The sequence below is a fragment of the Phalangium opilio genome, unplaced genomic scaffold (assembly GCF_054372755.1).
Source record: "Phalangium opilio isolate 3A_F unplaced genomic scaffold, DU_Popi_V2 ptg001170l_1, whole genome shotgun sequence".
NCBI classification, from domain to species: Eukaryota; Metazoa; Arthropoda; class Arachnida; order Opiliones; family Phalangiidae; genus Phalangium; species Phalangium opilio.
The window spans coordinates 13,638,900-13,653,688 of NW_028324255.1; the positions used below are offsets into that span (position 1 = coordinate 13,638,900).

The 14,789-nt window shown below is 36.8% G+C and overlaps 2 protein-coding genes across 2 annotated transcripts in view; one reads left to right on the forward strand and one right to left on the reverse strand.

The window, feature by feature from the left end:
* LOC149587404 (uncharacterized) overlaps positions 1–13,547 on the forward strand; it is a 31,126-nt gene extending 17,579 nt beyond the window's left edge. Inside the window, exon 2 of the mRNA XM_089863678.1 lies at positions 12,560–13,547. Within this exon, the coding sequence (XP_089719804.1) occupies positions 12,560–13,074 (515 nt within the window). The 3' untranslated portion in view covers positions 13,075–13,547. The remainder of the gene's footprint in view (positions 1–12,559) is intronic.
* Positions 1–14,789, reverse strand: part of LOC149587396 (uncharacterized) — a 130,157-nt gene that overhangs the window by 111,600 nt on the left and 3,768 nt on the right. The gene's annotated exons all lie outside the window — the stretch shown is intronic.

Here is a 14,789-nt window from a genome sequence, read left to right on the forward strand (position 1 = left end):
CGTGTTAGAAATCAGTTGAGTAAGGCTAGTAAACGCCAAGATTTAGAGTACGTTGAAACTGAACGTGTTAGAAATCAGTTGAGTAAGGCTAGTAAACGCCAAGATTTGGAGTACGTTGAAACTGAGCGTGTTAAAAATCAGTTGAGTAAGGCTACCTGGCGTGAAAATGTAGATGTTAGAAACCCAGAGCGTTCTAGAAATAGATTGTCTATGGCTGAAAGGAGGACAAATCCTTTGTTTATAGAGCAGGCTTATTTTGAAAGTATTAAAGATGGTCCAACGTATCCATGTGAAGGGTGCTCAGGTCTTTTTTTTAAAGCATCGGGTAGCTTAGTTAAGTCTACAGTGCTTTTGGCAGTTCCTGGGATTCACGGTCGTGAATTAGGTGACAAAGTATTTTTATGTAGTACTTGTAATAAAGCTGTGAAAAAGAAAGAAATCCCCAAGTTTTCCAGAGAAAATGGATTTGAATTCCCTGAAATTCCGGCAGAACTAGTTAATTTGTCTAATTTGGAGGAAAGAATGATTTCACCAAGAATACCTTTTATGCAAATAAGAAGGTTAGGTTGTGATCAACAAAGAGGGATTAAGGGAAACGTGGTCAACGTTCCTATAAATGTAGAGTCTACAGTGTCAGTGTTACCACGGTTACCTCGTGAAACAGATACGATTCAAATTGAGTTTATGAGGAGGATGCAATATAACACACCTTATTTGTATGAAACTGTTAGGCCGAAAAAAATGCACGAAGCTCTTAAGGTTTTAATGGAAACACCGTTGTATATTAAACACGGAATATCTGTAAGAGTTGATATATTAGATCCAATTCCAGAAGAACTTGAATTTATTGTTGACGAAAATGACCGTCAGTTAAACCAAGGTGATACCTCAAGGGAAGACCCAGTAGGACCAGTGAATTTAGAGAATGATAATGATAGCGATGATCTGTGGAATGAGCCTAACGAAGTTAATTCAGTCCCTGTTGGGAATCAAGACACGTTGTTAGTGTCACTGTCTGATTTTTTACCAACTAATACCATGCATGTTAAATTTGCTCCTGGTGAAGGTCAAACGCCAATGTCTTTACTCTATGACGAGGACGCGGAGGAATTGTCATTCCCCAGTATTTATGTGGGTCAGAAGAGAAACCTTAAAGTTAAAGGTAGTTTTGGGGACATTGCCAAGTGGGAACTTCGTAATGTTGATAGGCGTTGTGCTAAAAATCCGTCTAAATTGTTTTACACTTTTGTTAAGTTGGAAACTATGAAAGCTAGAGATTCCATACAAGTTTGTATGAGAAAAACCAAGAGAAAAGATGGCTCAAACTACACTGCTGGGTTTTTATCGTCTACTGGTGCACTTGATTCAATTATTAAGCAGGATGATGGTTTTAGAGTATTAGAAAATTTGCAGTCATCGCCTTCATATTGGCAGCATAGGCAGAAAGAGTTGATGGCTATGATTAGGCAGCTTGGTACGGCTACCTTTTTTCTAACGTTTTCAGCTGCGGAAGGCAAGTGGCCTGAGCTTTTGAACATACTAAGGGTGACTTCGGGTCAAGATCGCTTAGCGAATAATGATATTGGCAATTTAAGTTTTTCGGAAAAGGCAAAGCTGATTCAGGATGATCCTGTTACTTGTGCTAGATATTTTGACCACCGTTTTCGGGCTCTTCTTAAAGCTCTGCAAAAGCTAGGCCCTCTTGGTGTTATTGAAGATTATTACTTCAGGGTTGAAATACAGCAAAGAGGCTCTCCTCATCAACATGGGTTGATATGGGTTAAAGATGCGCCTAAGCTTAAAGATGACTTGTCTAATGTTATAGAGGTAGAGGAATATATTGATAAATTTATTTCTTGCGCTGGGAAATTGAACGATGATAATGGGGATTTGTTAACGTCATTGCAAATGCATAAACACACGACAACGTGTAGGAAGAAGGTTAATGATAGTTCAGTTTGTCGTTTTGGAATTCCATTTCCTCCTATGCCTAGAACTATTATTTATGATCCGAGTTTAAGAGAACCCGGTACTCTTGACGAAGAACTTAAGTGTAAGAACAATTCCAAGAAATTGCGTGAGCTTTTGCAATCGAAAGAAAAAGAATTGTGCGTAGATAGTTTTGAGGAGTTGTTGGAAAAGTTGCGATTAACTGAAGATGAATATATTAAAGCCATTACGTATGACCTTAAAAGGAAAGTGGTTTTATTGAAAAGACACCCTAAAGATACTAGAGTTAATCCGTACAACCCGTGTACTTTGCGCCTCTGGCAAGCGAATATGGACATTCAGTTTGTGCTTGATCCTTACGCTCTGGTTATGTATATCGTGTCTTATATAGGGAAATCTCAGCGTGGTATGTCAATGCTTCTGCGTGAAGCTGCTAAACGAGCGCAGTCAGATAAATGCACGGTGAAGCAAAAGTTGAAGGTGATTGCTAATCAGTTTTTGAACGCGCACGAGGTAAGCGCGCAGGAAGCGGCTTATAGTGCTTTACAAATTCCAGTCTCCAGGTGTAGTCGGGCTTGCATTTATGTTAACACAAATGTGCCCGAAAATCGTGTTCATATTCTCAAAAGCAAAGTTGAGCTTGAACAATTGTCCAAAGATAGTATGGATGTTTTCGCTTCTGGAATGTTAGACCACTATGTTCAAAGGCCAGATGATTTAGAGGCAGTGACGTTAGCTCAATTTGCGGCTTGGTATGAATTTTCCAAAAGTCGAAGAGTTTCGAAAACTCAAAGTCATATTGATGACGGTGAGAACGATGAAGTTCAATGTGGTAAATGGTTAAAACTGAAAAATGATTCAGGGTTCATTAGAAAACGTGGTCATTCTAAAATTATACGGTATCGTAGATTCAATTTAGTGAAAGATCCCGAGCAGTTTTATCGTGAACAAATCATGTTATTCTCGCCTTGGCGTGATGAGAGTAGAGATATTTTGACAAAGGATGTGAAATCTGAGTATGAGCTTAGACTTGAGACTATAACGGAATCTAGAAAAGAATTTCATAATGAAATTGACGAAGCAGCTATTGAACAGGCTGTGAGAGATTTGGAAAGTGAAGCGATTGAAGCTGATCTTACTAATATCCAACCTGAATTGGAACATCAAAATGAAATAGATAGGTCTTTAATTGTTGAAGATTCTGAATTTCTAATTAATACAGTGGAAGAGGCAATAGGAAATGTTAACAGAGATATTCTTGATGGTAATGCGGAAAAAACTGTTGCTCCATCAGTCACGTTAGTTAATGATTCAGAATACAATGCTCTTGTTAGAAAGCTAAATTTGAAACAGAAAGAAATATTTTATGAAGTTCTACACCATTTAAAGTGCAAAGAAACGCCTTTACGGCTATTTGTTACAGGAGGCGCTGGTGTTGGAAAAAGCGTTTTGATAAGTGCCATATTTGAATCTGTTACTAGATTTTACAATAAGCAACCAGGGTCTAATCCCTCGGAGGTTAAAGTTCTGCGATGCGCACCTACGGGCAAGGCTGCCTTTAATATAGGTGGCGCTACTTTGCATAGTACCTTTTGTCTACCAGTTAGTCAATTTGCCGGGAATATTTCCAGGCTAGAAAGTGAAACTCTTCACAATTGTAGATTGATGTATGGTCAAGTGAAATTGGTAATTATTGACGAAATATCAATGGTTGGAGCCAAGGTTTTTAACCGAGTTAACGCGAGATTGCAAGAGATAATGGGTTGTCCAGATTATTTCGGTGGAGTATCTGTACTGTTAGTTGGAGATTTTAACCAACTTAGACCAGTCCGCGATCATTTCGCTTTTCAAGGTCAAAGTGATACTGACAATCCCTATGCGTCGTTAATTGGTAACCCAATATGGGAAGAATTCCAGTTTTCAGAGCTTGAAGAAATTATGAGGCAAAAAGATGACAAAAGGTTTGCGGAAGCTTTGAACAGAATGGCTATGGGAAGTATGAATCAAGAAGATATCGACTTTTTTGTAAGTTTAGAAGTGAATAGAGAGCGTGTACCGCCAAAAGAAGCGATACATCTTTTCCCTACTAACGTTGAAGTCAACCAATTTAACGAAGAGATGCTTTTAAACATGAATACGTAAAAGTCTATTTCCGTTTCAGTAGATGTTGTAAATGGTGATCTTACTAGCGAAGTTAGAAATAACATTATTTCTCAAGTTCAAACGTTGGCAACGTCTGATACATATGGTCTGCCTAAAGAATTAACGCTCGCTTGTGGCGCCAGATACATGATGACTAACAATGTTGATACGTCTGACGGACTTACAAATGGGGCAACAGGTTGGTTAAGAAAAATAGAGTGCTGCACAAATAGGCTCGGTGGACAAATTCCGTTTAGGGTTTGGATTGAGTTTGCTGATGCTAATGTTGGAAAGGTTTTGAGACAAAAGAGTCATGGGTTATACGAGCAGAATAACTTTAACAGGATTTGGACTCCTGTCGAGAAAGTTACTAAGGCATTCAGTAGAAAATGGAGGCAAAATAATGTTTCGGTCTCTAGGAAACAGTTTCCTTTGGTCATTTCTGAGGCTATTACGATACACAAGAGTCAAGGTGATACGTATTCGTCTGTGGTAGTGCATTGTAATCAAAGAAAGAAATTAGAGAGAGCTCATTTATACGTTGCTTGTAGTAGAGCGAGAAACGCCTCTGGTTTGCATATTGAGGGTAAATTTCAAGTTCCAAATGCGCCAAAAAACAATCAAGTTGAATTGGAACTTAAAAGATTACGAGATACGAAGAGTATTGTATTACCGTTGTTGAACGAACAAGTTTACATTTATGTTCATAATGTACAGTCCTTAAACGCACATTTGGAAGATATTTTAGCAGACAGTACTGTAATAAGAAATGCCCACTTATTATGCTTTGTTGAAACGTGGAAGAAGGAAACTGATGAGTTTAGTGTGCCATCCTTTAAGGAAGTGGGCGGTATTTATCTGCCAAGAACGGCACGTAGAATTGCTTTTGGTTCTTCCATTTATTTAAAAGATACACCCGAAAATGTAGTTAACGATTTGGAAAATAGGGTTTTGCGAAGCGATAGACCTTTCAGAAATTCGCATGTGGAACGCTGTTGGTTGGATGTTTCCATTGAAAATGAACCAATTACTGTTGTGTTGTTATACAAATCGCCCGGAGCGAGTTTGAGATTAGTGTTTGAGGATTTTAATCCTTTATTCGATATTAGATATGATGCCTCTGTTCCGACAGTTGTTGTCGGAGATTTCAATATAAATTTTTTAAAAAGTAAAACGGCACTGAAGATGTTCTTTGATTCCTTTGACATAACTCTTCTTCCTGGTCTTGAAGAGAAAGTTTCAACTGACTATCATTGCCAGTTAGATTTAGCGTTCGGAAACAAGCTTTTTCGAGACAGATTCGAAGCTTCTTACAGAGAATGTTATTATTCGTACCACAAGGGTATATGTATTACCAGAAAAACTATATTTTAAAGTATAATTATAAGACCTCTATTTGAATTTATATTGCAATATTCCTGTGTGGAATAAAGAAATGTGTGCAAATTCAAACTACATTATTCCTGTGTGAAATTAAGAAATGTGTGCAAAATCAAATTGCAATATTCATGTGTAGAATAAAGAATTCTGTGATAATTCAAATTACAATATTCATGTGTGGAATAAAGAATTCTGTGATAATTCAAATTGCAATATTACTGTGTGGAATAAAGAATTCTGTGTGAATTGAAATTGCATTATTACTGTGTGGAATAAAGAATTCTGTGTGAATTCAAATTGCATTATTACTGTGTGGAGTAAAGAATTCTGTGTGAATTCAAATTGCATTATTACTGTGTGGAATAAAGAATTCTGTGTGAATTCAAATTGCATTATTACTGTGTGGAATAAAGAATTCTGTGTGAATTCAAATTGCATTATTACTGTGTGGAATAAAGAATTCTGTGTGAATTCAAATTGCAATATTACTGTGTGAAATAAAGAATTCTGTGTGAATTCAAATTGCAATATTACTGTGTGGAATAAAGAATTCTGTGGTAATTCAAATTACAATATTCCTGTGTGGAATGAAGAATTCTGTGGTAATTCAAATTACAATATTCCTGTGTGGAATGAAGAATTCTGTGTGAATTCAAAATGCAATATTCCTGTGTGGAATAACAAAATCTTATTGGGGGGGGGGCTTTGGGGCTGTTCACAAATTCCTTAACATGGACAGGGTTGGAGGTTGTTTGAATAAATTTTGCTAATTGTTACCATGGGTGGTGGGAAGGGTATGGGAAATTTTATGTGACAAATTATATTTTGACGCAAAACCTAATAGCACAATTAAAGAGAGTTAAAATTTATGATGGAAGGCATTCCCATTGAGGATTACTAGTATAATTTCCAGATTGTTCTTTTGATTTAGAGGAAAAATAGACGAGAAAGCTTTAGTATCAAAATGTTAGTATATATTCTAGCATACAAGAGTTCGAAGCTGTTTGTTACGTAATTAAGGGAGGGTTCTCGATCGTTACTTTGTGTTCCAAGGGGGAGATGTAATGTAAGATGGGTATTAAACATTGGGGTCAGAATTGTTTGTTACGTTATAGACCATTCCTGTAATTACTTGTAGAGAAACCAACGCGCAGGGGCGGAGGAACTCCTTCCGACTTGCCAACGCCAGATAGAGCCCGAGTTAACAACACGCGGGAGGCTGGCAGTGCCTCTCGTGGTGCTTCTTGACGCACCCTTACGCCCTGTTAAGTTCTCTTTACCCATGCCAATAATGAAATGGTCTATAACGGGGAGAACACTGTATCAATGAACGTTGTCTATCAAGATCTGTTGTTTAGATGTATGTAAATATCAGGATTTTGTAATAATTGGGGATTTGGCTCTTAGTGGATTCAAAATTCATATGCGGAATAAAGAAAACTCTGTGAATTCAAATTTCAATATTCCTGTGTGGAATAAAGAAATCTTATTGGGGCTGTTCACAAATTACGTTACAAGAACAAAAGTGCATATATATACATAAAAAGTACACTTAACAATTCCCTGCCTTTGACTGTAGACGACATGTAAACTGAGAAGCTAACTACAATCCGCTTAACCGATTACATGAACTAACCAATCAGGGAAGAGCTTCTTGGTGTCATTGGTTTATAGAAAGTAGTACATGATGCTGGCGATCGTAACGTTCATTTTTGGTACTAGGGCTAGCATCTGCTACTTTATGAGAGCCTATTCACGGCTTGTTCTCTGTGCCACCGTCGGGAAGGTAATCATACGCAGAGGGGGGTCGACACTATTCTGAGATAAAGGAGGATTTCTCATATTGCATGGCACGAGCAAGTTTCAACGAAGTGTACCTGTTGTTTTTATATCTATGTACTTTGGGTTTTATCAATGAACGCCCAGTACAATTTCAACTAAGTTCAGATTATTTAGATGGAAATAGACGAGAAAGCTTTATAGTATCAAAACTCTAGTATACAAGAGGTCAATTCTGTTCGTTACGTAATTAAGGGGGAGAACTCTCCCGATTGTATCTTTTCGATTCGGGGGGGGGAAGAGTGGTAATGTAAATTTGTTATTAAAATGTTTTCAGGTCTTTTTTGGTTTCCTGGCGGTACATACCTACTTTGATTCCCGTATCAATTAACGTTGTTGTTGTCTATCAAGCTCTGTTGTCTAGATGTATATGCCAAGATTTTGTAATAATTGAGAATTTCTGATCGAGTGTTAAAGGATTAAAAATGGACAAGATGCGTTTAATTGTCACATTTCTTACTGCTTTAGTCAATGTGTTTACAATGTTGAAGCTCTCGATTCGTGAGAGAGTTCGAATGACGCAAGTGACATAGTTTCTTGTTCTTCACATATATTCAAAAGCTCGTTTGCGCAAACTGAAATGCAAACCTGCTCCAAAAAAGACGTTCTCTGCCATTTCCCAAACGATCCCGTTTAGTAAGTCTTGGTGGAAAACTGAGCTTCGGGAAAAGTCACTGGATGTGTGGCATGAAGTGACGTTCGCTGCCATTTCCCAAACGATCCCGTTTAGTAAGTCTTGGTGGAAAACTGAGCTTCGGGCAAAGTCACTGGATGTGTGGCATGAAGTGACGTTCGTTGCCATTTCCCAAACGATCCCGTTTAGTTAGTCTTGGTGGAAAACTGAGCTTCGGGCAAAGTCACTGGATGTGTGGCATGAAGTGACGTTCGTTGCCATTTCCCAAACGATCCCGTTTAGTTAGTCTTGGTGGAAAACTGAGCTTCGGGCAAAGTCACTGGATGTGTGGCATGAAGTGACGTTCGCTGCCATTTCCCAAACGATCCCGTTTAGTAAGTCTTGGTGGAAAACTGAGCTTCGGGCAAAGTCACTGGATGTGTGGCATGAAGTGACGTTCGCTGCCATTTCCCAAACGATCCCGTTTAGTAAGTCTTGGTGGAAAACTGAGCTTCGGGCAAAGTCACTGGATGTGTGGAACAAATTAACGTTCACTGCCATTCGATTTGCCTTTCTTGAAGGGAAATTGTCAGATTTTTGAAATATAATTATTAAATAGTCTAAAATCTGACATTCATTTTGACTTCAGGAATGTGTGCCAATTCTTAAATATTTCCATGATACATCGACTATTGCAGTAAACTACTTGTGACTTCCTTATACGATATAACAGTGTCCTTAATCCGTTAATGCAGGGTCAGAAATTCGTAATTATTTCAAGCTCAACACTCGCACTAGAGAACAACTTATCAGACAGCAACAATTATCACCAAGGTTTCTTTAAAATATGCGTTTTTTTCGTAATTAGAACTTTGTTATTTAATTTTTGATGTTGAGAAATTATGATTTTGTTAATTATTGATGTTGATTATTTTTGACTTTGTTACTTAATTATTGATGTTGAGAATTTATGACTTTGTTACTTAATTATTGATGTTGAAAATTTATGACTGTGTTACTAAATTATTGATGTTGAAAATTTATGACTGTGTTACTAAATTATTGATGTTGAAAATTTATGACTGTGTTACTAAATTATAGATGTTGAGAATTTATGACTGTGTTACTTAATTATTGATGTTGAGAATTTATGACTGTGTTACTTAATTATTGATGTTGAGAATTTATGACTGTGTTACTTAATTATTGATGTTGAGAATTTATGGCTGTGTTACTTAATTATTTATGTTGAGAATTAATGACTTTGTTACTTAATTATTTATGTTGAGAATTTATGACTTTGCTACTTAATTATTGATGTTGAGTACTTATGACTTTGCTACTTAATTATTGATGTTGAGAATTTAAAACTTTGACAATTAATTATTGATGTTGAGAATTTATGACTCTGTTACATGGTTAAAGCGTTGTGCGCTATTAATGAGGATCAGGGGTGCGATTCACCTGCACAGTGATAAATTTTTTATATCACGCGTTATGATTTTTCAGCGTTACGCTCGTAACGCAAACCTCATAACGCAAATTTTAAATATCACTCTGAAATGCGATTCAACGACATTTGCGCTATCTAGCGGGGATAACTTAAAGCGTTAACAAAGAAAATCATTTTTGGCGCCAAAAATTTGAATTTTGTCGTCTGCTCGCGAAAATTTCAACGATATTGACGGAATAACCACATTTAAAAATACCAACAATGCCTAGAAAACGTGGGAAAAAGGTTTATGAAGTGCAACTGAATATGTTGCTAAGATTTAGGAAAGAAAATAAAGACGTAGTAATAGGAACTTTTAAATTCTCGAAAATTAATTATGATTAAAGATGGAATCAGCTAGTCGCAACGCGAGTGGCTAAAGGTGCGCCTCTTTTCAGTGTAAAAAGGAACTAAAATAGCAATATTGTGGAAAGTGTTGCAATAAATGAGCTAATTAGCATTAATTTGGAAAAAGTAGCCACATTAAAGGGTAAAAACTTATCCATAAAGGGGAAATTTATTCAGTTGATAAAACTTGAACAAAAACAAACGCACATTTAGCCGCTTATGCCGCAACGAAACTGCGCCACGAAGGTAGTGCAGCAGTGGAAAAAAAGTAAACTATTAACCAATACCATAAGTTCATAAGATATGTTCTATAAGTTTGTCACTGGTTACTGAAAGCTTGTCATGAAGTGACGTAGGGGAAACGTCATGGATTCTCGTAAAGCGACGCCTGATGAAGGGCTGTCAAAGGCTTAATACAGACTAAAAAGGAAGATGGACTGCTAAACCGCGTGTAGTCAATTCTCACGTTCTCGAACTACCTCTCAGTATAGCATTAAGAAGTATAGGCAGTGTCATACTTATGGAGCATATCTTATAAACTTATGCCAAAACAAACAAACTTTCAAGGACACGCCTCCATGCTGTACAATATTCCTCACGCCACGTGACACCACTAGTGGCATCCCAAGCTCACTGCGTGTGAGAGGCTAGCCAACTCTAGCGGTGTCTCTATGCGTGAGGGTATGTATGTATGTATGGAGGCTTGTCCCTGGTAGTTTGTTTCCCTGCATGTAATATGCGCATCGGAATTCTTATTCAGTACTATAATAAATAGCTTCTTATAATAAAATAGCAACGTATTAAATCGATTATAAGTATTGAACTTACACTTCAATAAAGGCAGAAAACAAATGCTTACTTTACTATCGTTTGAAATAATTGTGGGCCTTGGCTCAGGAAGACTCTCGCAGAGCCTCAATTAAACTATAGTCAGTGGTAAGTTAACCGAAAAAGCATTCGAAAATAGTTTTTTTCGGCAGTTCAAACGCTTGGGTGTCATCTCTAAAAACTCTTTCTCTATTTATATTTGTTCTTTCCTCAATTTAATCAGCGCCCAATAATTGAACAAGCATCACGGAGAGCAGCCATTTTGAATTTTTGCGGGGAAAATATTGGGAAAACTTCTTATAACGTTCGTGATAAACCTATAACGCCAGCAAACGGATGGCGATACGGTATCCCCGACATTTGGCGTTATGATAACGCGTGATATCGTAACGCCGACACGTGAATCGCATTTTTTAAAATTTAACGCAAAGTGATATCATAACGCAAGTTTTCTTGCGTTAAAGCCATAACGCATGCCTGCTGAATCGCACCCCAGTTTGCTAAACTAATACGAAAATAAAATATGATTATTAATAAATATAAATCAAAATTCACGCAGTTGCGCTGTTCTTTTCCATTGCTGCGATTCGAACCCTTCGTATACTACCGATTTGAGTAAGGCTGTCATGATGACAAACTAAGAATATTGTTAAGGTGAAACGAGAGGATGGTGTTTACACACCAACCCAGCTGTGAAACTAGCTTTCAACAGAGGGTATACAGTGGAGCCTTTACCAATACGTAAGGGACTATCTCGCCAAAATTTATACTCTCATTTCCTGTTTTTCCCCATTGGATGATTGCCTTGGGTACAAGACGTAGCATTAATCTATGAAAATTTCGTATGCTTCACTGTCAATTCTCTATACTTCGAATAATTATTTAATTTTAACTTCTGCAAATGTTTATCAATAAAGAGCTATAATTCCAAATAAAGATGAGTTTGTCGGTAGTTTTCATCTTTTTGGATGTAAAATGTCGTGTGTTTTACTGTATATTCGCAATTCTTGGAATACTGCTTTAATAGTTAGTAGTAGTAGTCCTCCTCTTGACTCGGAGAGGTAATATTTTGGTTTTTCCAACTTGTTTTTAATATTATTATTTGAAATGGCTGTTTACATATTACTTAAGCTATACTACATCTGTATATAGAATAATCCTTGGTTTAGTGATTTCATGAAGAAAGCTAAGATCTAAACTCCGGCGGGTATATCTAGTATTACCCGCAATAGGCTTAGTGAAATAAAGAGTAAATAATTGAGGCCTGAGGTGAAGTAAACTTTGGGTTTTGATTTTCGTGTCTGAAATTAAGAGACATCAACGGCTCAGAGTGAGCCAAAAGTTAAATACACTCTTAAATAATCAGGTTAAGATTATATAATAGAAGAAAAGATCATGGTGGCAATTACATTAGTAGGGTTAAGCTACAGAGTAGTTATTCTCTTTATGGTGCGCATAGACTATCAATGCGTCTAGCTACAATTTAGCTTTGGTATTATTTAACGTTGACACTCATGTTGGCAAACTAAGAATATATTGTTGAGGTGAGACGAGACGGTAGTGTTTACACTGCTAACCAGTTGTGAATGTAGCTGTCAGAATATAGGGTAAACAGCTGAAGCGTAGACTTCATTTCCTGTTCTTTTTGCCATTGACTGATTTCTATGTGTCCAAGATTTATCCTTATTGGATGTAAAATGTCGTCTGCTTTACTGTATATTCGCTATGCTTGGAATACTGCTTCAATATTTCGCAAATTTTTCCTCAAAAAAGTGAAATAATTCCATATCTAGGTAAATAACTTTGTAGTAGTAGACCTCTTGACTCGAAGAGGTAATATTTTGGTTTTCCCAACTTGTTAAGTCTAAGCATAGCCTGTTATATCAATTGCCTTTGCGCAGTACAATGTTTTTGATGCCAGTTTTATGATATCTTATGAGAAGTTTTAATTTATTTCCTTTCTGTAGGAAAATCCAAGAAGAAATGTTCAACTCGATGCGAATATTCACCTGGATATGAAAGGGACCTTGAACTTGGCATTCGAAAGGGTACCAAAGAAAAACACTTCAAATGTGATCAGCGTGCCTATGTCAGTACGTTGAAGTGTCATTTGAGCATACGTCAACGCGTTCACAGTGGTGAAAAACCATTCAAATGTGATCAGTGTGATTATGCTTGCACATCGAAGAATAATTTGATCAATCATCAACGCATTCACAGTGGTGAAAGACAATTCAAATGTGATCAGTGTGATTATGCCAGCACGCAGAAGTGTAATTTGATCACACATCAACTCATTCACAGTGGTAAAAAACACTTCAAATGTGATCAGTGTGATTACGCCTGCAACTTGAAGAATTATTTAATCGTACATCAACGCATTCACAGTGGTGAAAGACCATTCAAATGTGATCACTGTGATTATGGCTGCACGAGGAAGAGTAATTTGATCCGACATCAACGTAGTTATCACTTGAACTAATGAAATGATTTGTGGTTAACCATACTAGGTATTTAAAACTTTCAAATTGTTGTAATTGCGCAATGCTTTTTCAGTGCCGGATCAACACCATCGGGAACCCCTGAGCTCCAGTGCCTAGTGGGTTATCCGGCACTGCGCGTTTTAAATTTCGTTTCAAATATTACTGTTCTTGACTATACTCACTAAGAGAAAAGTTTCTGTTCATAGAAAAATTGGAAAAAAACCTTTCGTTACGGAATAATAACCGGACGGGCTATATGGTATTATAAAAATGTGGAATGTAACTAGCCTAACGTCTTAACTGGGAACTAGAAGTAGTAATACTGTGTTTTTGTTAGTTATTTATAAAACCTTAACGATCAATATTGAACATAAGCGTTTATTTAACTATAATTAAAGAACAATATTTAATACTACAAATGGAGTTTCAGTAATTGTATCGTCGCCATTAAAGAATATTTTTGCCAAAGTAATTGATAATATTTTATTGCTTTGAATCTTAATTTTCTTCAATTTCTTTATCGTCATCATCACTTCTGGTGCTAGTTGGTTTTCAGCAAAAGCAACAGAGACAGCAAAATTGTTGCTAAGCTTAACAATTTGAATTCATACTTGTGGTTTTTCACTTTGGTTTCTCCGTTTGTAATAAACGAATTTGTCTATATGGCATTCCCAAACTTCCAGTTCAAGCTAGCACCATTAAATACAAAGTGAGTATCTAGTTCGCTATGGTTCAAGAATCAAGAACTCGTGTGAGATCTGCTGGAACTTGCAATACTAGAGACTTATTGATAGCTAGTTCTAGAACGACAAGCGAGAATTGATTACACTCGGTTAATTTTGCAGTCCATCTTCTTATTTAGTCTATAGTAATTGCCTTTGACAGCGCCTCAGCAGGCGTCCCTTTACGAGAATCTATGACGTTTCAACTACGTAACTGCATGACAATCTCTCACTAACCAGTGACAAACTTATGGAACATATCTTATAAACTTATGGTTTCCTATTGGGAATTCGACCATTCATAGTTTCACCAAAAGCATATAGATAACAACATAAGATGTGTTTTAATCTTCTTACGAACTTGTGATAACAATTATTATCTATGTGCTTCTGGTTTCACGGTTTCACCTTGTCTATTTCAATGAATTAATTCCGCTTACTATGCAAAAATTATTTAATGAATGAAGTTTGATATTCTAATTTTTATTAAAACATCTTCCATACAATGTTGTACAACTTGTACCATTTTTTAGCCATATCGTAGTATACGATAGGCTCTTAGTTTGACCCGAGCCGTAGTAACAGTAGTAGTAGTAACAGTAGTGACCGGAGTTTTCGCTATCGTTATCGTTATATTTTAGCTTAAAAGGAACTCGATAGTACCTAAACCCACCAATAGGGGTAACTGGGCTTGATTAGAGATTTAATTTTAATTAAAAGTTTTTCACATCATACCCGGGAATCGAACCCGGGTCGCTGGCGCATCAGTAAGGCTCGCTACCACTGAACCATAGAGACTTGGTAGAAACCACGAGTTTTTATCATTTATTTTTATCTCCAAAATGTCGGGGTGATGTGGGGTGGGGTGCCTCTTAATCTGTGGGGTCGGATACTTTTGAATTTTTATCTGTGGGGTCGGATACTTTTGAATTTTTATCTGTGGGGTCGGATACTTTTGAATTTTTATCTGTGGGGTCGGATAGTTTTGAATT